General features: G+C 43.5%; 1 protein-coding gene across 2 annotated transcripts in view; it reads left to right on the plus strand.

The window, feature by feature from the left end:
- The window catches only part of TGFBR2 (transforming growth factor beta receptor 2), a 55,675-nt gene extending 36,363 nt beyond the window's left edge, over positions 1–19,312 (plus strand). For both annotated transcript variants that reach the window (XM_077302551.1, XM_077302550.1), the window contains exons 4-7: positions 6,565–7,367; positions 7,792–7,933; positions 14,357–14,484; positions 16,732–19,312. In XM_077302551.1, the coding sequence (XP_077158666.1) occupies positions 6,565–7,367; positions 7,792–7,933; positions 14,357–14,484; positions 16,732–16,911 (1,253 nt within the window). In that variant the 3' untranslated portion in view covers positions 16,912–19,312. The remainder of the gene's footprint in view (positions 1–6,564; positions 7,368–7,791; positions 7,934–14,356; positions 14,485–16,731) is intronic.
- The last annotated feature ends 7,407 nt before the right edge of the window (positions 19,313–26,719 follow it).

Here is a 26,719-nt window from a genome sequence, read left to right on the forward strand (position 1 = left end):
CTAAAAGGATGTAGAAAGCTAAAGGAAAGGGAAGCAAATTTAAACAATTTTTTCTGTGTGCTTCCTTAGTTTGGTTCTGAGGGTGTCCTTGGCCGAGTTCTGTAAGTGTAGAGAAAGGAAGAAGAAGAGTTGGGTCTTATATGTCGGTTTTCTCCACCTAAAGGAGTCTCAAAGCGGCTTACAGTCGCCTTCCCTTTCCTCTCCCTACAACAGACACCCTGTGAGGTGGGTGAGGCTGAAAGAGCCCTGACTGCTCGGTCAGAACAGCTTTATCAATGTTGTGGCAAGCCCAAGGTCAGCCAGCTGGTTGCATGTGGAGGAGCCAGGAATCAAACCCGGCTAGCCAGATTAGAAATCCGCACTCCTAACTACTACACCAAGCTGCCTGGAATGGGGTTTAACTTTTATCAGAATGTTTATTACATCTAAATTGTGTGTGAGAGTTACACCCTTCTATGCTCATTGAAGTCAGTGGCTGTCACTCTGCTTAGGATAGCTCTGTAAGATAAGGAGAAAATTATATGGAGTGGGACTAGATAAATGCTCTATAAAAACCCAAGATTGAAAATATAGGAAATAACTTGTAAAACTTGCAGGAAAGCCTCTTTGCAGAACTTGCTTGCCAAAGTCTGTAAAGCAGGAACACAGACAGCTTTTATGACATCGTCTCCAAAGTGATGTGAGTTATTGCAACAAAACAATAATTTTGAGAATTTGTGGAGGCAGGAGCTAACTCTCGCTGAATGTGATAAAAGAGGTTAGTGTGGTTAAAAAGCCAATTTAGAGAGATGGATTTGTTCCAGAAAATTACCATCAAACAGTAGCAGAGAGCTTAAATATACGAGTTAAAGTGAGATATCCATGTTTTAAATTAGGATATGATTTCTAGATAATCAACAATTGCAATCAGTTGGAGTGGATTACACCTTGTTTACAATTGTGGCTTAGAGTGATCGAATAGAATCATTCATAGCTGTACAAGTCAGAGGCAGGAAATGACCTAGCCGTGTGCAGAATTATAACCAAAGTCTGAAACATTCAGAGGAGAATCTTTATTATCTTTAAAATGCTACAAACATTAGCGTCCACCTCATCTGATGCAGTGTTCTCTAGACTTTCTAAAGGCTCAGGTAAAGAGAAGACTCAATTGGGTAGAACAGCTTTGCTGACACTGTGGCTACAGTTTCTAAATATAACCCTTCCAGTAAGCGTTTTATTTTATGTTTGTTCTTCTCAAAATGCATTCCGGTTTGCAGCGTGTTGAGAATCAGGGTAGCAAATCTGGTGGGCGTCTTTGTATACATTGCGCTATCTATTCGGGGCAAGCAGCTCCAGCATAGCTATTTCTGTTTTATTGTTTTCATTTCCCGCCCCTGCCCCCACTGAGCTAAGTGAATGTGAGCCATTCTAGCAAGCTTAAGGCAGATAAGACCTCATAATTGAGTAAATTAAGCTTTAATTCTTTACTTATATATTGCTGTTTTTAGTATGGTTTTTGTGCCGTTTTATTTTTTGTTATATGACACTATGGCATGGGCTTGTATATCCTATTCCAGTGATCCTGTGCCAAAGGAATATGAAGAATTCCCGAAATATTTGCAGGGCAACGGAAAGGGAAGTAGAGTAGGGCTTTATATCCTGCTTTTCTCTACCTTAAGTAGTCTCAACGTGGCCTTTCCCTTTCCCTCCCTACCAGGCTAATAATCTGTTCCACCTAATATATTTCTGGTAAGGCCTTGGAGGAGGAGCGTGTCTCATGGCTTTAACCACTAAGGGTGACTGCCCCACCCGAGTTCCTCCTCCTCCAACCAGCTTGCCTGTCTGTCCAGCAGCCAGCCAATCACCTTCATCCCCCACCCCTGACCATCATCACCTCCTTCCACTTCCCTCTGAGGCCTGGAGGCTGCAGATCCCTGCCACGTGACAGCTGCCCCTGTTGGTGAGTTCCCTAACAGTTCCCTGCAGCCTTTCCAGGTCCTAGGGGGAGGCCACCCCTCTAAGCTAGCGCCCTTTGTATTCCTGAATGCAATAGGCTTGGCCACCAGTGTTTTAAATAATTGAGCAGGGGCTTCTGGTTACTTCTGTGTGAGCTTTTAGAAAAATGTCTCTAAAAAGAAAAGAAAAATGAAGGGACAAGGGAAGTATGAATGTCAGGTTGGAGCACAATGTATTGTTGGAAGGCCTGCAAAAATATGGTTAAATGTTGTGATTTCTGGTAAACTGATGTGATGAAAAACCATCCTCCATATATCTGATTTTCACTGTGATTGAAACTTTGAACAGACAAGACATCGTTCTACAAACCTAGATAAAAAATTTGAACAAATGCATTAATTTCACTTAAATAATAGAAGCAGCACTATAGCTTTAAGAAACTCAGTGGCCATTGTTAAGTAACCACAACAGGATTGCCAGCCTTCAAGCCATGACCCTCCTTCTGCATTAATAGGAGCCCCAGGAATCTTGCCCAGGTTTGCTTGTTTGGGGGCTGGGCTGTTTAGAAATGCAGAGCCAGGTTGTATAAAGCAGAAATCATTTTTGCCCTGGGAACATCACACCACCTCGTGATATTCTGCTGTGTCAATATCATGCATATGCAGGGGAGGGCAGTACACCACCTTTGCGGTGACAAAAGAGCTGACGGAACTAAAATGTGATCCTTCACTAGATCATGTGAAGGTGAAAGCCCAACTCACCAACTCAGAAAAAGCAGAATAAAGCACAGCATTGGGAAGCAAACTTAAGACACCACTTCGGCTTGCCAGAGCAATTGAGAAACTACAGGAAAACCGCCCTGAGCCTCAGGGGAGGGCGGTATATAAATATAATAAATAAAATTGTTTATGTGGAAACAGCTCCTATAATTTTGCTGAACCTATCAATTAAGGGACTCTGGTAAATTGGGTGAAGGTGTTTGCCAACCTGCTAAGCATCTGATTCTCACTGTAATCCAGTGGTATTAAAATATGCCACAAAACTTTTTCCTGAAGTTTGGTTTCTTTTCTCCCATACTATTGAACAAACATAGAAAGCCAGCTTAGTGTAGTGGTTAAGAAAGGTGGCCTCTAATCTGGACAACTGGGTTTGATCCCCCACTCTTCTTCCATACGTAGCCAGCTGGCTCACCTTGGACCTGTCAGTCACAGTTCTCTCAGAGCTCTCTCAGCCTCACCTCTCTCACCAGGGTATCTGTTGTAGGGAAAGGAAGGGGAGGCAATCGTAAGCCACGCTGAGACTATTTCAGGTAACGAAATGTGGGGTACAAAAAAGAACCCAGCGCAGCTCTTCTAGTTTTCAGAACCTGCTGATCTTTATATTCAAACAAGAGTGCTTTTAAAGATCATGCCTTGATGACTTTTCTGCCTCTCCAGCATCTATTTTGGGTTGTGCATTATTTGCATCCTCAGTTAGGTACTTCCTATCACATCACTGAGAGCCTCTGGTGGCGCAGAGTGGTAAGCGGCAGAAATGCTGCCTGAAGCTGTCTGTCCATGAGGTTGGGAGTTCAATCCCAGCAGCCGGCTCAAGGTTGACTCAGCCTTCCATCCTTCCGAGGTCGGTAAAATGAGTACCCAGCTTGCTGGGGGGTAAAGGGTAATGACTGGGGAAGGCACTGGCAAACCACCCTGTATTGAGTCTGCCAAGAAAATGCTAAAGGTCAGACATGACTCGGTGCTTGCACAGGGGATACCTTTACCTTATCACATCACTGTTGTTCAGTCATCATGAATTTGATGCGCATTATAAGGTGCCTTCCTCCCCCCTTCTGTTGATGTTCCCTGCCTGCTTGAAATTTCAGCCATCTTGTGGGTAGCTGCTTACATGACTTTCACCATTCTCATGTTCTGCTTATAGAGAATACCCTCCTCCTTGATTGACAATGCCTACAGCTGCAGTTGAGGAATAGTTCTTTGGGTACTTTTCAGATTGTGAGTCTTAACAATGTATAACAACAGGCTAGAACTATTTTCAAAATGCAACTTTCTAAGAGTTTTAGCAACATAAAAGTGAGTGATACGCAGGCTAACTATTTGACTAGTGTTGCTTCAGCCTAGTTCCCTTTGACGGACCAAAGTACACATTAGAGACATCCAATATAGGAAAAGTTGTTTCTGCATGATAAGTAGTTTAGCCATTTGTTCTACCCGCTGTCTCCCTGAACAGATCCCTGCCCCTGCCCTCATCAGTGAGATTTAAAATAGTGCGAAACTTTACAGAAGCATCTGGGAGAGGATGACTTGTTTTAGTCGAAAAGTTATGCATCTTTCAGCCTGTTACTTCTCCCCTGCCTTTCCAGAAGGGGCTTTTCCTCTACAAAACTTACCATTGAGCTATGGCTATGCTTCTAGAAAGCACTTTGGCTCTCATTGGGAGGCCAACAAAACCAAATCAGAGTCCAGTGGCCCCTTTAAGAAGATTTATTCAAGGCGTGAGTTTTTGAGTGCTTGCACTCTTCTTTGGACTATGAAAGCCTTGAATACATCTTTGTTGGTCTTAAAGGGGCCGCTGGACTCTGATTTTGTTTTGTTGTGCTGCTACCCACGGCTACCCACTTGAATCTCTCATTGAGGCATTGACACTTTAACATTTCACCATCCTCTGGAAACCAGATGATTTGTCAGCCTTTCCTTTTTACGCTGCTCACCTTTTCGTGCCATGGTGACATTTTAAGTGGCCTTTTGGATATTTGTTGAATGTTTTTTGAAAAGCCCACTGTCAGCTTTTCTTTCATTTTTCCATGATGACTTTTCCCCTCAGTACTTGAAGCCTCCAATTGAAAGAGAGTTGGTACAGACAACCCAAGAGTTGTTGTTGTTATTTAATTTCTAGCCCACCCTGAAGGCTCGAGGCGGGTTATAACATGTATATTTAAAAAACCCATACAAACAGTAAAACCAATATAAAATACACAATAAACAACAACCCCATAAAACAAGATGCTGCGGCACAAGAACTCTTCCCGGACCCAAATCTCCCAATACTAGTTCTAGAAGGGAAAAACATGCACAGAGGGTGCTGATGACCCTGCTGATGAAAGCTCCGGCAGGGCCTGCAGCTCCTCCAGGAGCTCATTCCACCAGGTCGGGGCCAGAACCAAAAAGGCCCCGGCCCTAGTCTAGGCCAGGCGAGCCTCCCTGGTGACGGGAATGACCAATGAATTAGAACTCGCAGAGCGTAAGGCCCTGCGGGGGGCATAGGATGACAGGTGGTCCCTCAGATATGCTGGGCCCAGACCGCGTATGGCCTTAAAGGTCAGAACCAAAACCTTGAAACTGATCTGGAGAACAACTGGCAACCAATACAGCTGCCTCAGCACAGGCTGGATAAACCAGCTACTCGTCCCACTGTGGTTACCATTTCCATTGATAGTCTCGCTAAGCCTTGATTTTCAGTTATCGAGAATAGTGGCTTCATTCTAATCAGATCTAGTGATCTAGCTGAACAAAGAAAAAATTTAGACAGACCCTTTTCTGCATGCATGATGCATTCTCTGGCTATTTACCAGAGTTTCTGTTTTTCACTCCAGTTGAAAGTAATACAGCATGACATTCTGGGTATTAGTATAATGTATTAGTATTATAATAGTGGAAACTACGGCTAGGATCTAAAGAACTTCTGGTCATCTCAATGACTTCTATGCAGTCAGTACAATTGCATTGATTTTTTAAATCTTGCTTGTGCCTACAGGTTTTCGAGGCAATGGACAATAAGAGCTTATAAACATAAGTCTGAGGGTAAACAAATATAAAGGATAGTGGCAATAAAGCCACTGTGGTGCAGTGGTTAAGAACAGCAGACTGATCTGGAGAACCGAGTTTGATTCCTCAGTCCTCCTCCACATGGGCTAGTCACAGTTTCTCTCAGAGTTCTCCCCTCCTGACCTACCTCAAAGGGTGTCTGTTGTAGGGAGAGGAAAAGAACGCAATTGTAAGCCACTTTGTTACTCCTTCAGATAGTGAAAAGCGTGGTATAAAAACCTACTCTTCTTTTAAACGAAGTCACTGGCAAATAGAGGACAATAATAAAATGTGTTCTCCAAAGTTTTTGGACAATGCTGCTGTCTATCACTCCCATTTTTACCTCACTTTTTTTTTTTTTAGTGTTCATTTAAGAAAGTTATACCTGGCTTCCTCCTTAGGGATATGGAACTAATTGCAGGAATATATGGATTCTGGGTCATTTTGAAAGAACTCAAAAAACATTATTGACATAATAGGTCATGTTGAAATAAAATTCATTGCTTGTGCAAAATTATATTCAGCACCGTTTGTTTGTTTGTTTGTTTGTTTGTTTGTTTATGCGCCACCCTCCTCGAAGGCTCAGGCAGGTTTACATCAAACAGAAACAATGTACATAACTCATAACTCAGTATATAATAATACAATAATAACTATAACATTATGAACAATATAACATTGGGGAGAACAATAAATCAGCGCTTACTGATGGCCCGGTGGGTGGGCAAGTCCGTTTCATTTTTTTAGTCTGTTGCTGTATTGTCAGGGCAATAAAGCTTATCCATAAACCATACGTAAGCACAGTTTCCTCCCGTCTTTCTTCCAGAATTCAACTCAAGCATCGAAGACGTAAAAGATGTGATTTCTAAAGTTGCAATAATAAGCCTTGTCCCATTACTGGTGGTCACTGTTGCTGTGATTCTCATCTTTTACTGCTACCGTATTCAGAGGAGGAGAAAGCTCAACAAGGCATGGGAGAAGAACGTGAAATCCAAGAAGCACACAGACTGTAGTGATGTCTGTGCCATCATGTTAGATGACGACCGTTCTGACATCAGTTCTACTTGCGCCAACAACATTAACCATAACACTGAACTGTTGCCGATTGAGTTGGACACCCTTGTGGGCAAAGGGAGGTTTGCGGAAGTCTATAAAGCGAAACTGAAGCAAAATACATCAGAACAGTTTGAAACAGTGGCTGTCAAGATCTTCCCTTATGAAGAATACGCCTCTTGGAAGACTGAAAAAGACATCTTCTCAGACATAAACCTGAAGTATGAGAACATCCTTCAGTTCTTGACAGCAGAGGAGCGCAAAACAGACTTAGGCAAACAGTATTGGCTGATCACTGCTTTCCACGCAAGGGGAAACTTGCAGGAATACCTCATAAAACATATCATTAGCTGGGAAGACCTCTGGAAACTGGGGGGCTCTTTGGCTCGTGGCATTGCCCACCTTCACAGTGACCACACACCTTGTGGCCGACCCAAGACGCCTATTGTCCACAGAGATCTAAAGAGTTCCAATATCCTGGTGAAAACTGATCTAACTTGCTGCCTCTGTGACTTTGGGCTCTCTCTGAGGCTGGACCCTACTCTGTCGGTAGATGATCTGGCTAACAGTGGGCAGGTGAGCTGAGGGCATGGTATAAGGGCGGGGGAAGCAGAGTGTTTAAAGCTAGCAAAATATTTGCCACTGTGTTGGGTAGCTTGCATTTGGAGATAAGCCTTGCACACCATGAGGAAAGATTCTATATTCTACCACCGGATCCCTACCTTTGAGGGCTAGGTGACCCTTTCCTGGGGCTGGAGAACAGGTCTTGCTTTCACTGTGGTGAGATCACCAAGCACTGTTTTTTATTTGTATCAGCATTGGTGAATGGCATCAACAGATTTAACATGGAACCATAATTCTCCTTTTCACATTGCTGCCATAGATTGCCACCTTTATTCCCATGAAAGCTGGCCACATTTTACTTTCCAGAATTGATCAGGGTGTGACATTAACTGCCCCAACTGCCCTTTGAACTGTTCTCTTTGCAAATCGTTTACAGGTGGGCACAGCAAGATACATGGCTCCCGAAGTCCTGGAATCCAGAATGAACTTGGATAATGTTGAATCCTTCAAGCAGACCGACGTCTATTCCATGGCTTTGGTTCTCTGGGAAATGACCTCTCGCTGCAATTGCATTGGAGGTAAGTGAGGTAGCCTCTTACTGTGAACAGCAGCTATTGTATTACAGGTGGCATTTAAATAATGAGCTCTAAAAGCTTCAGGAATTAATCATAGAATCATAGAGTTGGAAGGGACTTCCTGGGTCATCTAATCTAACCCTCTGCACGATGCAGGACCCTCACAACCCTAGTGCACATCCACTGTAATCTGTCACCCCCTTGAACCTTCACAGAATCAGCCGCTCTGTCTGATGACTATCCAGCCTCCGTTTAAAAATCTCCAGAGATGGCGAACCCACTACCTCCCAAGGAAGCCTGTTCCACTGAGAAACTGCTCTGACTGTCAGGAACGTCTTCCAGATGTTTACACAGAATTTCTTTTGCATTAATTTCATCCCACTGGTTCTGGTCTGTGCTTCTGGGCAACGGAGCATGCTCTGAGGCTGCCTCTTCTTCTACCCAGCAAACTCTAGTCCAACCTCTATATGGCACCCTTTTAAATACTTGAAGATGGTTATCAGATCCCCTCTCAGTCGCCTCCTCTCCAAGCTAAACAGACCAAATGTGTTTTGTTGTGTAGTTATTGCACTAACGCACCTTATCCCACCATCCAAATAGCTTCCAGAACTAAACCTTTGTTTCAGTACCATGAGTCTCCAAACCCTGCTGTCAGCTGCTCTGGACCACCTTTTAAAAATCTTTTCCTTCTATAACTAGCAATTCCTATTGCTGAGACCTGTCTTGACTAACACAATGGATCTAACTTCTGCTTTGGAAGCTAAGTTAGGGCCTGAGAGTTTTCTGGGTACGAGACTGTTTTGCATGGAGTGGGCTGGGAGAATAACACAGGGAGAAGCTTGCTTTGGGAAGAAAAGCAGAGTGCAAACTGAAATGCACAAATATTATCTGTATTAAGCAACATTTCAGAGTGCAATTTGATGAACCCTTTGGGAAACTAGCTCACAACCTCTGCAGCCTAATGTACTATAAGTAAAAGAGGGATCAAGATGTATCACACCAGTGAGCTCCCCCTCACTGGCAGTCTTCAAGCAAAGGTTGGATACACACTTTTCTTGGATGCTTTGGGCTGATACTGCGTTGAGCAGGGGGTTGGACTAGATGGCCAGTATGACCCCTTCCAACTCTATGATTCTACACCAGACTTATATAGTTTTCTACATGGATCAACAGGTAAGTGTTCTGTTGTAAATAGCAGGACACACGTGTTATGTGTGCACTAAGCAATCTAAAAGAGCCTCTTGTGGCGCATAGTGGTAAGGCAGCAGACATGCAGTCTGAAAGCTCTGCCCATAAGGCTGGGAGTTCAATCCCAGCAACTGGCTCAAGGTTGACTCAGCCTTCCATCCTTCCGAGGTCAGTAAAATGAGTACCCAGCTTGCTGGGGGGTAAACGGTAATGACTGGGGAAGGCACTGGCAAACCACCCCGTATTGAGTCTGCCATGAAAACGCTAGAGGGTGTCGCCCCAAGTGTCAGACATGGCCTGGTTGTTTGCACAGAGGATATCTTTACCTTTAAGCAATCTAATCTGAAGGAAAAGTTCTTCCTTCTGCATCTGTGACAAAAGAAGCCCGAACAGCTTCAAGAAACACTTTTCTGGGATCCCCAGCTTGAACACTTCATTCATATTTTAATGTTTACACCATATCAGGGTAATGATAGATGCTGATTTCCCAGTTGCCCTTCTAGCCTTTCTCCTGTGACTGTGGCATCCATTCCTCTACCTGATAATTTCAAGTCCTGTTGATAGCGGCTCTAGTGAAGATGTAGAGGCATGGGAAAACGTTGTACCCAATAATCTTTTCATCTTGTTGTTCATTTCTGAATTGAGCAAAACGACTGTTTTCTTTAATGCTGCTGAAGGAATCCAGGAGCAATTCTAAATGCAGTTTGTATCTTCCAAAGGGGAATTAGATTGGAGAAATGACTCTTTTTAAGAGGCTTCTATAGATATCGAACTGTAATTATGAGTAGAAATAAACACCCCATGCTGGTCGCTTTTGAATGGCATGCTAATGTGTTATAACACTGTTTCTTGGTAAGTTTAAACTAGTTTTTGCCCTGACCTGCATGGCCCACGTTAACTCAGTCTCATCAGATCTTGGAAGCTAAGCTGGGTCAGCCCTTGTTAGCGCTTGATGGGAGCCCCCCAAACAAGACCAGGGTTGCTATTCAGAGGCAGACAAATAATCTCTGTTGACCTCTGGCCTTGAAGATTCTACAAGCAAATAGGACCTCTCTCTCTTTATCCAGAGAACCACGCATATTGGAATCTGGTTATACACGCCTGAGTGGATTTCTGAGGTTGCTGCGAATCTTACCATTGCTTACCTTTGGTTTTTGGGACAGATCTGGGCTGTGAAGAGAGTTTCACAAACTTTTTGTGGAGATGAATGAATATTTCAGTGGTGCCTTTTTTGATAACCTTTTGATGAAATACAACTCCTAATTTCCAAGGCGTCAACATACTAGCCCAGCCTTTCTAAGCCTCTCTATAAAAAAGTTTAGAAGCTGATCTGATTTGCGCCTGCCTTTCTGGAATTCCGGCTTATTGCTCTCAGCAGTTTTCCCTTTTAAGGTATCCGCAAGCAAGCTGTTTGCTCAGGAAGATTTCCGCCCTTGCTGATGCCCGAAGTCTCTTCCTGTTACTCTTTGAAGAGCACACAGGAATAGTGCCTGTGGTAAGACCCACCCTCACAGCAGCTCTGTTTAGAAAGTGACAGAGATGCCTATAATGAATAGAATCAGGATTTTATCGAGGGGAGGGGGGCTATCATGTACTGCTTCAACTAGGAAAAGGTGGGGCCTCTTACAAAGGTCTCTTTAACAATTGCCTGTGGCAACAGGTACAAAAATAATGAACTGGGAGGGGTGGGTCCCAGTGAAGAAACAAATATAGAAAAATATAGATGCACTGGGAAACCATTATGGCAATATGGGTGACGCCTGGAGCGCCACAAGCCAAGTTTAGCTATTGTTAGCATGACCTTATACAATATCAAGAGATTCCTTAATAAGTTGAAGTTGGTCCTTAAATATAAAAACCTTTGTCCCTTGAAAAAGCTGTAAGGCGAAACGCGTCGGGACTTGTGTGAAATAATAAGAATAAAGAATTACTGAAGAGAGAAGACTCTATATAAGTCCAATTTGGATATTTTATTGCATATTGGTTCCCAGTGCATCTATATTTTTCTGTAACAACAGTTAAGCAGGAAATATATCCACAGTACTGGAAAACAGTATAATACACCGACAGCTGCATATTTATTGGAAGAACAAAGATGCTAGCCAGCTATGCTAGCATCAGCTGTTGTTTGAGCAACAGCTTTACTTGAGGATCCAAACTCTTCCTCCTTGGAATGGAAAGATGTTTATCGTCTCCAGAAGCAAAGAGAGATTGCCAGTCCCTCCTCCTCACTTCAGAGCTACTTCTGCATGTGATGCCTGTCTGGAGGGTCCCCTGAGCTTCAGGAGAAGCTTTTTGGGGTACAGTGACTTGCAGTGGGAAGCAGTATAGGTGGAGAAGATGTTCAGGGTTTTTATAAATGCCCAAGACCTTGGTGGAGGGGGCAAGGGAGACACAAACGCGCTAGCTGCCTCTTCGGCTAGCAGAATAGTGTGCATTTTATAGATGGTGTTCACCTTTCTGTAACCAAGGAAGCCCTATGCTATGCTTGGGAATGAGATTGTGAAAGATGCAGGTGTTTTTGGACAGCCTGTGTGGTGAAGCAAAGATTTGCTGAACGCTGCCTTCACAGAATCCCAAATCCTTTTTACTCTGCATTTAGTTATGCAGTTGTAAACAGAAGCATAGTTGAAAGTGGGGGAGTGGACTGAAGAAACAGGCCAGTCTGCTGCTAGCTGGCCTGAATGCTGAGAATCTGGCATGTGGGGAGGAGGGTATAGTTTCCTTGATGTTTCACTGGGGTATAATTTGGTAGTCATATTTAGAAACCCAGCAATGCTTCTTTTGGGAAAGCTCGAACTGCTCCGCTGCCCTGTTAACTTGGTATTTCAGTCGGCACAGCAGCTGCGTGCCAGATGTTAAGCTTTGTGAGAAATATCATTTCCATCCAGGCATTTTGTTTTTGCAGCCGACATGGATCCTGTGAGAAAGGAGAGCACAGCGAGCGCTAAGTGATCTGACAGCCCTCTAAAAGCTGCTTATTTCCAGAGCCTTTGTTGCCAGGACATGACATCAGTGAGAATAACCAAGGTTATCAGGGAGTAATCTGGGAAAATAGCTTTCAAAATGGTCTCTGTTTCTTGAGACGCCCCTAAGTGATATTGCATGGCTTGCAAGAGAAGCTAGCTTGATTTGAAAACAACTCCTTCGGTTTAGTTGTAAAACCTTCAGCAACAGCAACAAAAGTGAGAAGGCAGAGAAAGGAGCTTTGTTTTATATATGGAGCAGGAGGCAAAAGCCCAGAGCTGGTTCTAGGCTGCTTCAGGTCCTCTTTTGAAAGGGCTTGCAGTAGGCCTCGTGTGGCAAGCAGCATCCTGGACCTTCCACTTGAATCAAGGGGTCCAAAGAGAGCCAGCACTGTACTGTGGCTAAAGCACAGGACTTGAGTGAACTTGAATTCAGGTCAGAGGTTGGCCTTGGGCCAGTCACTCTCTTTCAGCTTAACCTAAACCTACCACACAGGATGGTTGTGAGGATAAATGGAAGAAAGGACACCCTTCATGCCTTTTAAAAATGACAGGTAACAGACTCCAATGCACAGGGATTTGTTAGGGCCGAGACCCTTCCAAGGGTCTGACATGCTCTAGAAGCACGTTGCCAAGATATGGCCCATTAATGCCATTTCAGGCAGAGAATTGTTTTTCTTGCATGCAATTGCCTTGTGGAATAGGATCGTGTCCGTTTGGAGTCCATGTTATAAGCTCAACGAGGGCTTGGAAGATTAATGTGTGGCCACTGAACAGCTGAATAAAAAGCTAACCTCTGCAAATTGCACTTATATTTAATGCCGGTGTTTAACTAATATTATGCCAAAGAGCAAGGGAATGCCTGCAAGCACATAGTCGTTACCTTCGCCACATAATTTTGTTTTCAGAAAACGTTGCTTCTGACATGAATTAAGCCACCTTGAAGTCAAATAAAGTTAAATATGTAGGCTCCCAGTACATATAAGCTTTAGAAGGAGGTTATTCATAAGTAATAGCTGTACACAGGTTGGCGGATTTTTTTGCTTTCTTTTGTATGTCTAAACATGTATCCTGTAATGTCCTTATCTTGTATTTCAAGCCATAGTTGTTTCCTCAGACTGTTTCCCTCTAAAAAAAAAAAGTTTGTCTTCATTGTCTGTCTCTGAAATGCATTCCAGTTCTGGCCTGCTTCTCTTCACATGAAAAACAGTTAATGTGGAATTATGTTCTCCGACTGGCCTCACGTGATCAGCAGTGATGGGTTTAGTCCACTGGCCGTCATAACCAACCTTGGTCTGAACTTTATCACAAGAGCGTGTAGAAGCCACAAGTGTGTGTATAAATTCAGAAAATAACTTCTACTAGAAACCAGGATAGAAAGGAATTTTTGTCTGTGGGCCACTCCAGATTAACGTGGGGGTGGTTTGCGTTTTTCAGGTTGTTCCAGTATGCCACATGAATCTTGCTTGCGCTGTAGAAATGCAGTCGATGGTACTGAAATGTGTTCGTTTCCATCACACCTTTCTGCCCACTAAGGGGCCAAAGCAGCTTACGTGGTTCTCTTCTCCATTTTGAAGGATCAAAACAGCTGTGGTGATGGCAGATCCAGACTTCAGCATCCACAGCACTTTATAAAGGTTTAGAGCTGCTGAGTTGGGACCCTGATTGGGTTGGGTAAGGGGGAGATGTAACGTACCACTCCTGTCCTGCAGAGCTTTGCCACTCAGTAATGCCACCCATGTTCTGCCCTTTGCCCTAGAAAGAAAACAGAAGAAGGAAATTCCGCAGCCCCAATCCAAATTGGACGCAGCATGCCCACTATTGGGCGTTTCAAAACCCTCTTAAAGATCTGATCATGAACCTCCTGATGTTGTATTTGTTCCTGGAATATGTTTCTTTCTTTGCTTGTGACAGCTACCAAATCAAGCTGTCATATAATAGACATCTGAAAGTGTTGCTCAGTACTTATGACTCTTCAAGTAATATTCGTTTTGAGCTCTAGGTGAGATTTGAAGAAAATTATTTGAGGCTATGGTTGCAAACTGGCCAGTTTGACGGGCATGAGTGTTTTATTCCTCTGCTTGCCCACTTAGGTTTTTCTTCATAATGCAACAGAGAGGTCAGCTTTTAACTATTTCGTGTCTTTTGAGGCAAATTTGCTCCACTGTGCCTTTGAGACCTTTGCAGCCCTGGGCTGGAAGCCGCTTTCATGACGCATGTGATTCTGACTGGTAGCACTAACTATTCTTTTGTTAATTTATTCTCATGGCAGAGGTGAAAGACTATGAACCACCATTTGGATCTAAGGTGCGAGAGCATCCTTGCGTTGAAAGCATGAAAGACAATGTCTTGAGGGACCGAGGTCGACCAGAGATACCTAGCTCATGGCTCAACCATCAGGTAAGAGAATCAGAGTGTAGCACCAACAGCTTAGGATGGCAGAACAGCAGTGTTCCAGGTCTGCCCCTTGCCCTCTGTATTTCTCACTGAGCTTAGCACTTTTGAGTTGAGATAATTGTATTAGCATAATTATGAATGAATTAATGTGATTAAACATTTTAAATTTGCACCGTGGCTGCAGGGCATATTGTAGGCATCTTGTGACCTTCAGGCACAGCTGGTCCATTTGGCACCTGGACTCATTCAAATGCTGATCAAGGTTACAGCATACAACTGCCTTTCGTGCTGCCTTTGGTGCCCCTGGATGCTCTTAAGACTTCTGCAAGCCTTTAAAAAAAATCTGCGGCAGATGCTTATGCTATATTAGTTCTTCCAGATTCGTTCTCCTCCTCTACGGTTGTGTTTTTGTAATGAACCCATTATTCATAACACTAAGTTCTGAAATGGATTTTACTCAGTGCTTCCCCCCACCCTGTTCCTTCACTTTGTAATGAGATTTGTTATGCTACTGATTCCATGTTAATGTTTAATATTTAATTTAACTTTAATGTTGGTAATTTCAGTGCCAACAGAAAATGAATATTATTTGTATACTTACAATATCGTACTGTTGACATCTGTCAACATCATCCATTACGTAAATTATACAGGCACACAGTGCCTTGAAGCTTTATTTTTTTTCTCTCTCTTTTTACAAAATGAGAGTAATTTGTATTTTAGCTCTGTTTCATGTCACTTTTTGTGACCGGGAATAAAATTATTTCATTTCTTGATATTAGTTGGGTTTAGATGTATAATTTCTACTGGGCGAAGGGAGGTTTAACACAATGGATTAACTTTTATCACTACTACTACTACTACTGGATTTATTACCCACCACTCCTAGCAAGCAGGCTCCCAGCAGGTTACAACATTAAAGACCCCACAATAAAATATAGCCATCCCCAACTAAGAGAGCCAGCTTGGTGTAGTGGTTAGGAGTGCAGATTTATAATCTGGCGAGCCAGGTTTGAATCTGTGCTCCCCCACATGCAACCAGCTTGCGTGAACTTGGGCTCACCATGGCACTGAGAAAACTGCTCTGATCGAGCAGGAATATCAGGGCTTTCTCAGCCTCACCACCTTCACAGGGTGTCTGTTGTAGGGAGAGGAAAGGGAAAGCCATTGTAAGGCACTTTGAGACTCCTTCAGGTAGAGAAAAGCGGAATATTATTGAGACTCCTTCAGGTAGAGAAAAGCGGAACTAACTCTTCTTCTTCTAAAACCTTTCTGGGTCCAGTGACCAACTAACCCTTTCCCCGCCCCTCTGTTCAACAACACCCTCGTCCGGTGCCTCAGGGGAAAAGATGCAATATGAGGGGAGCCTGATGTCCTGGCCGAACTGAGGAGGAGCCCTTGATGTTATTGCCACCTGGCCTCAACCAAATGCTGGTGGAAGAGCTCCATCTTTCAGGCCCTACGGAACTGTACAAGCTCTGTCAGGGTCCTCAGTACTTCCGGGAGCTCGTTCCACCACATCGGGGCCAGGACCGAAAAGGCTCTGACTCAGGTTGAGGCCAGGCATACTTCTCGTGGGCCAGGACCACCAGCAGATTCATACCTGCTGAGCACAAGGCCCTGCAGGGAGCCTAAGGTGATAGGCAGTCCCTCAGATTTAATTAATTAGCATGCCTGAGCACAGTCCAGCTAGTACTTGTGTGAGTAAGACCTGTATTACATGTAGTTTCAAATGGGACTATGGCACCCACAGTAGGAACCTCGTTATAACATGCTGATGGCCTTAAGGTTCCTTCCCTCTTCTCCAGGTGCTCTTTAAACCCCTGACAGTAAATGAGAATTAATATTCCCCTTTGTGGTTCACAGTTGTTCCTCACTGGAACAGACATTACACATAACTGTGGCATTACATTCCTTAAAAAAAATAAAGTTTCGTGTTTCTGAATATGTCTTTCAAATCACAGGTATGTACTCCTCTTAGCTCCTTTCTGTATCTGCACAGCAGATGATTTATTTGTACGCATACATATACTATTGGATGCCTTTTATTTTCGCCCACATTATTACGACCTCACATCTCTTTTGCAATATCCATGTTAATGTATACGACAGATTCTTAGGGTAGAAACCAAGGGCAGTCCTATCAAGAACTTCAATGCTCCGTCTGTCAAACAGAAGTAGCAATGCTCCCCCTCCTTCTTTGGTTGCACTGCCTGAGTGCTTCAACTCTTAAATCCTTGTGTATTTTAGGGCATCCAGAAAGTTTGCGAGACTCTTGTGGAATGCTGGGACCATGATCCGGAGGCCCGTCTCACTGCGCAGTGTGTAGCAGAGCGGTTCAACGATCTTGAGTACCAGGACAGGCTGTCAGGAAGAAGCAGCTCAGAAGAGAAGATCCCAGAAGACAGCTCTGTGAACAGTGCCAAATAGCAATGGACACAAACTTGGATGGAAGAGAGGAACTGCTCTTGGCTTTGTGCATAATTCTGCAACAGCAGGAGACTCCGGTCCTTAGTCTTGGATGTGCTTCCTGTGGCATCGAGGAATCCCACCTCTTCCTGTACTCTGCTGCTCCCAAGGAAAGATCTTATTTCATGGGAAACCGTGATGGGGGCGGCGTGTCATGCCACAGCAGTGGGTGCCTACACTATGTCACAGGAATAAGCTAGGGTGGTGTTTTCTCAGAGAACAAGATTGTACAAAATGCCAGTTGTATTTGCACTTTATCAATGCCTGTATATAACTATGGACGAGCAATCAATATATATATGTATATCTACACATGCAGCCGTGCCAGGAGTCTTCCAGGAAGCTAACGACAGGTGAAAGAATCCCCGAAGGGATTATTAGGAAGTCTGCCAAGATGCTGGCAGCAACAGTGCCTTATGTGCCTCACCCAGTGCATAAAAACAGTGGGAAGGTAAGCCATGAATACTGTACACAGCTGCCCTCTTTATGTGCAGTTGAGAAGCAAGGGGTGGGTTTGGTGGTGCTTGGGGCCCTTTTTAGCACATTTTTTACAACTATGCAACGATGTTTCAGCTGGTTCTTGAACATCCAGAGTGTGCGCATTCAGCTGACCATTTGGGTCTAATTTTCTCCAAAATCTCATGGAAGTGGGGAATGGATCAGGGGACACTTTCTGTCCCTGTAGAGAGGATTGCTGATTTCTCCTTTCTTTGAGCTTGCACTTGGAGGAGGGAGGCTTCCCTGCTTTAGGAAATCGGGCAGGGCCAATTAGAAAGGAAACAGATGTTTTACATTTGCTGCGCATTCCGACACCAAGTGGGACTTCTCCTTCCCTCCCTCTTTTCTGGGATTGCTAACATCATGTCTAGTTCCTTGAGCCCCTGACGCTCACACTGGATTTCACACCCGGTGTACAGGTTCGGGGGAGGGGGAGGTGAGAAATGGTGCATGATGCTGTGGAAAAGATTTGCTACACATTACAAGCATGCCTCAGTCTCTAACTTGAATTCTGGCCTCCCCAGCCTTCAGTCATTCAGAGCTGCTGGCAATATGAGTACATTCCTAAACTTGATCCCCACAGGGCATGGATTACATTCTTTCAGTTTTCCAAAATATTTAGATTTGGAGCTGGCCTCTTGAGGAATTTTAACGGATGGAATTTCAGCAGTCAGTGCTTCCCTGCTTGAGCAGCAGGGTCCCTGCACTTTGGAGTTCAGGCTAGCTTGGAGGAGCAGGGACCTTGTCCTTGTGCCTTCAGAGCCTGGTTTTTCTTCTTCTTTTCAAAACAGGGACTTTGTTACTGACACAGAAGTAAACTGTTCAGCCGCAGAAGCAATCCTGCAAAATTAAAAGGTTTATATCAAGTGCAATCTTAAATCTTCTTATCATATAGGGCACTGATTTGTAGTATTATTATTATTTTTATTATTATTATTATTAGGAACAGTTGCATTGTATAGCCAATAGGGAGAAATGTATATTCACATAGGAGTTAAAATTTATGATGGAGGGAAAATATTTATTTTTTAAAAAAAGCTTTTTTGCATTTGCTGTTCTATTAAGAAAAGGAATATTTAAGCATTAAGAGGGCAGCAGATCGAGAATTAAAATGAAATTCCAGCCATAACAGCAGCAGACCGTATGAACTGTGGACCTTACTGGCAATGTGGAAGTTATATTGGTATTATGACATTCCTAAACTGAGCTAGGATCTTCTGACCTCTAGTGGTGGTTTCTGAAGGTAGCACCTTGGAAAAGAACTGCACAGGAAAAAAATATTACCATCAACTGGAAATTGGGAGAATCTAAACCAAGAATGTCAAAACCTGTTTGACTCCTGTTCTCCTCACAGGAACTCTGGTGATCCTGGTTTTATGAGGACACCTAGACCAAAACCAAAAAGTTCTGCATCATAGAACTGCAGTCATTCAGAGTTCCTTGGGAGAGAGTGAAGACAGTCCTGCAAGATTCAAAGTGGCTTAAATTTGTGGAATCTGTATCCCCCGGACCTTCATTTGGGGATTTTGTTGTGTTTGATATTTCTCGTGCTGTGTCCATTTTACCTTTGGTTTAAAGCAGGGGTAGTCAAACTACATCCCTCCAGATGTCTGTGGACTACAATTCCCATGAGCCCCTGTCAGCAGTTTGACTACCCATGCTTTAAAGACTGGGAAAATCCTAACCGTTCCTGAAAACTCTTTTTTTTTTACTATTATATCTCAAGGGAAATATTCATTCCTCCATTGAGGACTTCCATTGTCAATTATGTATGAAAATAGGAATGTGAACCTATAATCTTGCTTTTCCAAATGTTTCAAGCACTTACAATATTTTTTTGTATAAATAAAACATTTTAGATTAAGCCTGTGTGTGATTTAAAGATCTCGTCCATACCAAAAATATATAAGGGTTTTCACAGAAAATAATGCTCAGGTTGCGTCCGCATTTAATTTTGTTCCAGCTGCTTAAACAAAAGCTCATTATAGCAACATTTCAAGCACTTTGTTCTAGAGAAAGTTCAAAACTGTGTTCCTTAAACTGTAGGAGTAGCCTGAGTGGTTAAGTAGGCAGGCTGTATTTAAACATTGACTGGGGGTAAGTGGGGACAGTTCCCAGCTTGTCTGTTTCAGCCACAAAGAATTTGCATACACATAAGCACTATCAATCCCTTTTCGGGCATCTGTGAAAGGGGTCTACAGATTTCTCCATTTCCAAATGCAGAGAAGCTCATGCTGCAATCAACTGTGAAAAATACCTTGATGCTCATTCTAGCTTTCAAAGCTCTTTTTATATTGGTCACAATGGACTTTTTTTAGTGGGAGGAGGGGCCCGGGGGAACTTCAAAGGGAAATGCAGTTCCAAGATGGTTTGGCTTAATGACCAAAACTACAGAGACACGTTCACATTATGGCCCCTTTCCCTTCATTACCCACAGCTACATGTATAGAAGGCCCAGTTCCTTCAACCAAATGAAAGGATAGTATGATTAATATCTGGATAACCCAGGCAAGCCTTATTTATTTATTATTTATTTATATACAGTTCTCCCAGGAGGCTCAGGGTGGTTCACATTAAATAGAAACAGTACAGATAACTTAGATTAACAATAATGAATAAAGTGAAGCAACATGGAACATAAGAAAAGTATGGAAAACATGAACTCATACTGATAGCCCAGTGGGTTGGGCAGAATTATGGTGGGTGCCGTGGGAGGGAGGCTCAGGAGGAGGGCCCTTGGGAAGGGGTGGTTCTGGTCAACCTCAATCAAATGCCTGCTGGAGGAGCTCCCTTTTGCAGGCCCTGCAGAACCCTGCAGTTCCGTCAGGGCCCTGATGTCCTCTGGGAGCTCTTTCCACCAGGTGGGGGTCAGGATGGAGAAAGCTGTGGTCCTGGTTGAGGCCAAGCAAGCTTCCCTGGGGCCAGGGATCATCAAAAGTTGGATGTGCTTGAGCTTACGGCTCTTTGGGGGGTGTAAGCGGATAGGCAATCCCTCAGGTACACTGGGCCCAGACAGCATATGATCTTAAAGGTGATAACCAGAACCTTAAGTCTGATCCGGAATTCAACTGGAAGCCAGCGTAACTGCTGGAGGATGGGCTTGAATGGAGGACCTCCAAGGTGTGGTCTGACCATAGCACGGGCTCAGCTAAAACCAGATCCACATTCAATCCCACGCTGAAAATAAGGTCCAGGGTGTGGCTTGCTCTCATGGGTAGGACCAACAACAAACTGAAAAAGCCCTAGTGTCACCATGTCTGACACCAGATCCAGCCCATTCTTACCTCAAATCTCAATCAAAAAGCAGGCTACCATTTTCTGCCCCAGCAGAAGTTTCCGAATCACTGTCAAAATCAGCTGCTCAAAATAAGTTACTATAGGATCAGTCATGTGATTTAGCAACATGCCCAAAAAAGTTTGGATTATTTTGTGAAATTGATCATTAAAGCTAAATTGCTTTAATGGTTTGGTTTTCATTTCCATTGTCTTCCATGGGAAAAAGGTTTTCCACCTTTTTATTTCAATTTCACTGGAACCAAATCTTCACGGATTATTCTCACAACTACAGAAAGGACTTTACAGGAGTGAACTCAAATTTCAGAGAGCAAAAGGGGATTAAAACGTCCCTAATCGTACTGATTTTAGAAGGAAGATGTCTTTGTCCCAAAATTATAGCTAACATGATAATTAAGTTGATTTATTTAAAGTCCATCTTTTTCTCTTGGAATCAAGGTGCTACAGCAGACTACCCCAGTAACCCTTTTGTGATCCAACAAGGTCAGAGTGCCATCAACTTTCTACTGGTGGCAGATCGGTTGCCTCTAAGTCTCTCCTCAGATGCATATTGAATAGGGGGTGAGGAATAAATTGGAAGTGTTTAATGCATACATCTTTTAAAAGATGGCAAACAACTGCCCATCAGCGCCGCTTTCCCTTTTAACCTCTCCATAAGACACCTTCTTTGAGACTAAGAAGATAAGGATATGCGGAAATATTTTAAATATATAAATGTAAGATATGCAGGACACATTCATATACCATGCTCCAACTGTGTTGTTTGGATTGGTTTAGGGCTGTTCCCCCCCCCCCCCCCCGTTTGGTTCTCAGATAATGCAACTAATCCCTTCCATAAGAAGAGTGGAATGTTGGTAGATATACCGATATTTATTGGGGTATTTGAAAATCGTTGTGCATTTTTCAGAGGTGCATATCTGATGGTAACTGATTACAATAGCTTACTGTCAGGCCATGGACAACACACAGTTAAGTGTTGCAGCAATGAACTAAGCGTATTAAGGCACTATTCAGGAGCAATCCCATGAGCTCTTTCAGCCTTGAAAAAGAGGGTGAGGTTTTCTCTTTCCGTACTTCCTAATTAACTCAGTTGCATGCTTGGTTATCCTGTCGGTGACTTCCAAACCTTTCTGCTAGTTGCCTTTAATTAGCATGTCAGTCACAGTGGTTTGTTTCATATAACTATGCCTTATAATACAAAGCAAAGGAGATTTAGTGGTATGAAGAACTTTGCAAAACTTAATTGAAACGGGACGATAACTTTCCTCCTGTCTCAGTGTGAAAGTGGCAGAAATGTGAAGCTTTGGTCATGGATATTTCCTGCCCTCATTGCAAAGCTCTGCGTATTTTGTGTTTCTGCAATAATTAACACACACACACCCTTCCCCTCAACTTCACACACAACCGTTCACTTTGGGGTGCTAACTGTACAGGGTCAATTTGTGTTGTTCAAAAATTATCCTATTGCGTTTAGCCAGCAGCCAAGTTGTGACTGGGGCTCCACATTGCACATGATATAACTCCATGTTCTCCTTAAAAATCTGGAAATGCCTGTTCCCTCCTGCTCAAGTGACTATGTTTACTTGGAACTAAATATATTTTTAAAGTCCATTTTTTTTGTCTTGCTCCTCTCTAGAGGACATTCTCTCATAGTATTCATAAATAGATGGTTACCTTGTTTTCCTGAAAGGATGACTAGGCCTTTGGGTAGGGATGCCAATCTCCAGATGGGACCGGGGATGCCCCCTGAAAAGGAAGGTAGACCCTACGGTTTTCTATCCCACAGTCACCCCCATCACCCCCAGATTGAACCCCTAAATCTCCAGGAACTGGCAACGCCACCCCCACCAGGGGCACCTGGCAGCTTTAGGAATGTATATGTCATATTTGCATGCAAGTTACAGTGATGTATAGTTGCCGGATAGAATGTTTTTTTAGAAGGGTTGTTATATGCTGGAATATCTTTCACAAAAATATAGGGAGGCTTAAGTTATGGTTTAATTTTTTACTTTGGAGAAAGTCAGGAAACATAATTTAAAAAAATTACTATTGTGACAAATTACTGCTACTACAAGATTAAAAACCATTTCTTAAACCCCACTTCCACCCCAAAGAGCTGCAGCTGGCAGAGCTCAGGAGTTAATTCACCCTGGGGCGGGAGACACGAAGGGGAAGTAGCCCTGGAAATCCTCTGTAGTGCTTTGAATGTCTAGATGGGGCAGCCTAGTGCAGCAATGGCTTTCAGTATTGAAGATTGCTCACAGCAGCACCCAAAATTACAAGACTTCAATATGTTAAGTACAATGTCATCTAGATTTCCATTAAAATGAATCAATAGTGGCAACTTGGCACTAAATGGAGAAAAGGGCAAATTTCTAGTCCATAATTGTAGCTATATGCTCGAACCCACAAGTTCAATAACTCAATAACCCACAATAACTCATTAATGATGTATGATGTGTGTTTGTGTTTTTTGTGAATATTTGTTTAGAACACAGTGAACGTGCTTTACCAAGAGACGTTCATTATATAGAATCCACCTTTCTCCTCAATAGGGATTCACAGGCTTACCTTCTCTTCTCTTCATAACTCTGTGAGGAGTGTTGGGATGAAAGTGTGTGTGACCAATGCAAGATCACTCCTCAAGTTTCCATGACAGAGCGGGGGTTTTAATCTGGGTCTTGCACTCTAACCACTAGACCATAGAGGAGGGGTAGTCAAACAGTGGCCCTCCAGAAGTCCATGGGCTACAATTCCCACTACAATTCCATGGACATCTGGAGGGCCGCAGTTTGACTACCCCTGCCATAGAGCTTCTCAATTAAAATGTCAGACTAGGGAAACCCATGAAGTTCACTGGCTGATCTTGTGCTTTTCCCATGTTCTCAATCTCAAACCGATTTTATAGGGATTTTTGGAGGATAAATTGCACAGGACAGAACCATATACACTGTCCTGAATTCCTAGGTGAATGTCTAGAAATGTTACAGGTAGGCTTGCTCTCCACCAGTCCACAGGGGACAAAATGAGGAGACAATTTACTTGGAGGTGGGAGGGAATTATGTGCTGGAGTATGCAAGATCTGTAGTGTGCAGTATTCAAAGGTATATGAAAAAATATCCTGCAGGAGGAACTTGTTGTATGGTTCTCAGGGGCAACAACCTCTACCAAGGTTGAAACCAGGCTGCAGGCAAAGTTAACCCAAAGCGCTCCAGCCTAGCCAGACTGGCAAGTCTCAATGGGCCGCAGCAAGCCTGATGAGGCAAATAGGGTTAGGGCAAGGCTCAAACAATGAACAGCCAGCAGGAGAGGCAGGACAGCTGGGCCAGTCTGTCTGCAAGTGAGGGCTCACTTTGATTATTGGGAAAGGGGAAAGGAAGAAGAAAGTGATTAAGAGGACCCAACAAGGGGCTGAAGGGGTGGTGGGAGTGTAGATATACAGGTAGCTCACAGAGAGGCCAGGCAGACTGAGAACCAGGAGGCTAGTGTTGCTACAACTGGTTTCTGGGATTTAGGAGCAGGAGGTGGACAACTCAACCCCACCTTTCCACATCTAAAACCTCCTGAACACCCTGAGCAAGGGAAACTTGATGGTGGAAGGTGGAGTCAGCAGGGGTGATTTTGCATTTCAATTGTTGTCTTTAAATTCTGCCTTCAGAGGAGAAGAGTATGCAATTGGCAGGGTCTGCTCTGTGCATGCTCTGATCTGGTGGAACCTTGGATAATACATTTTCAATGTTCTTTTGCTGCTGAATTTCCCCGTGTGAAAGAGGAAAATCTACAAGACCATACTCCAAAGTGTGTGCAACAAGCCCTTCTTTCCCCAATAGAAGGGTCCTTATGGATGTTAAAGAGCTTCTTGTGGCACAAAGTGGTAAGGCAGCAGATATGCAGTGTGAAAGCTCTGCCCATGAGGTTGGGAGTTCAATCCCAGCAGCTGGCTCAAGGTTGACTCAGCCTTCCATCCTTCCGAGGTCGGTAAAATGAGTACTCAGCTTGATGGGGGGTAAACGGTAATGACTGGGGAAGGCACTGGCAAACCACCCCGTATTGAGTCTGCCATGAAAACGCTAGAGGGCGTCACCCCAAGGGTCAGGCATGACTTGGTGCTTGCACAGGGGATACCTTTACCTTTTATGGATGTTAATTTTTAAAAATGGGTGCAGGACCATGTCAGCAAAAAGTTACCAAACAATGGGTATACGGTTTTTGTGCAATGCCTTTGCTTGAGGACTTGAGCTTTAATTCTAATTATTTTTAATTAGCCAGTAATGAATTTGTATTTTAATTACTCTCCATGTTTTTGGGTTGAAAGTTGCCTCTGAGTATATCATGAAAGTATACGTTTTGAAGATAATTTTTAAAAAATGGATGGGGCTCCATTTCTTTTCTAAATATGATTCCATGTAATTGCTGCATTAATTATTGGAGTGGGTTTATCATAGCTCCTCCAGCACCCTTACCTGCGTGCGAAGCCACAAACTTCACTGGTAATTATTTTGCAGGATCAGATTTAATGAAACGCTGAACAATCGGCGTACATTTGTAATTCCATTTTTGCAATGTTTCTCATATGAATTCAGTTTTAATGACTATGTTAATTGACAGCCAGAAGTAATGAAGAAGAAATTACATGTGCTGTGAGCTGTACACCATGCTTTCATTAAATTGCCAGTATTTGTTTCTTCTTGTTGTTTTGGAGTCCGCTTCATAATGAAATATTCTAGCCAGCATTCATTTCCAGTAGGTGGATATTAACCAGAACATGATATTGTCAATAACTTCTATTTAGGAACAAACATGACACATCCAGGGCAACTAGAAGTGTGGGGGGGGGGAGCTTTATGAAAGTCCATCTTTCATGATTAATCTGCTCCTTAGTTATTAAACTTAATGTTTGCCTTAAGGCAAAGCATTAATAAATGGAAAGAGTTTTTTCTTCACACACATCCCCTGGTGGTAATACCAGCTTGGTGTAGTGGTTAGGAGTGTGGACTTCTAATCTGGCGAGCCGGGTTTGATTCCGCCTCCCCCCCCCCTCACACACACACATGCAGCCAGCTGGGTGACCTTGGGCTCACCACAGCACTGATAAAGCTGTTCTGACGGAGCAGTGATATCAGGGCTCACTCAGCCTCACCCACCTCGCAGGGTGTCTGTTGTGGGGAGAGGAAAGGGAAGGCGACTGTAAGCCGCTTTGAGACTCCTTTGGGTAGAGAAAAGCAGCATATAAGAACCAACTCTTCTTCTTCCTGGAACAAGTGATGTGAGGATGTATCCGAGGAGAGTTTTGGGGTTCTTGGCTAGTTTCGCTGGTTGAGTGCAGTTGAGTTTTTTACTTCAGTATCACTATCAATGTTATCTGATTGGTTACTGGAGTTGGTTTCCTGCTAAGGCCTTTTTGGGATACCTTTTGCCTGGGAAACTCATCTAGGGTCCACCCAGAGCCATCATATGTATTATCTCTGTCCTGGGAAAAACTCTGGAACTTCACCCCATGTTTTGTTCACAGCAGACAAGACTATCGCCTGCCTTCTAGATTTCTTTATGATACACATGCAGTCTCATCAAGCCCATTGTTTAAGGCAGAGGTAGTCAACCTGTGGTCCTCCAGATGTTCATGGACTACAATTCCCATGAGCCCCTGCCAGCATGGGAATTGTAGTCCATGAACATCTGGAGGACCACAGGTTGACTCCCCCTGGTTTAAGGGAATACAGTACCCAACCTTAGCCGCCAGATATGAATCTGGCTATTTAAGGCACATGTCAGAACCTCCCTGTATGTGTGAGTTCTCTGGGATTCTCTGGACATCCCTGCTATGTGTGGGCCCACCTTAATCTTTGGAGGTGTGTGTTTTCAGTATGCACATCTCCACACACTTGTAGGCTCTTCTTCTCTTCTAGAAGGAACTAGTTTTCATTTCCCCCTTATACTCCCCTATCACACCACCTCAGTTCTCCTTTTTAATTTGTGT

Source organism: Paroedura picta, chromosome 11 (genome assembly GCF_049243985.1).
Source record: "Paroedura picta isolate Pp20150507F chromosome 11, Ppicta_v3.0, whole genome shotgun sequence".
NCBI lineage: Eukaryota > Metazoa > Chordata > Lepidosauria > Squamata > Gekkonidae > Paroedura > Paroedura picta.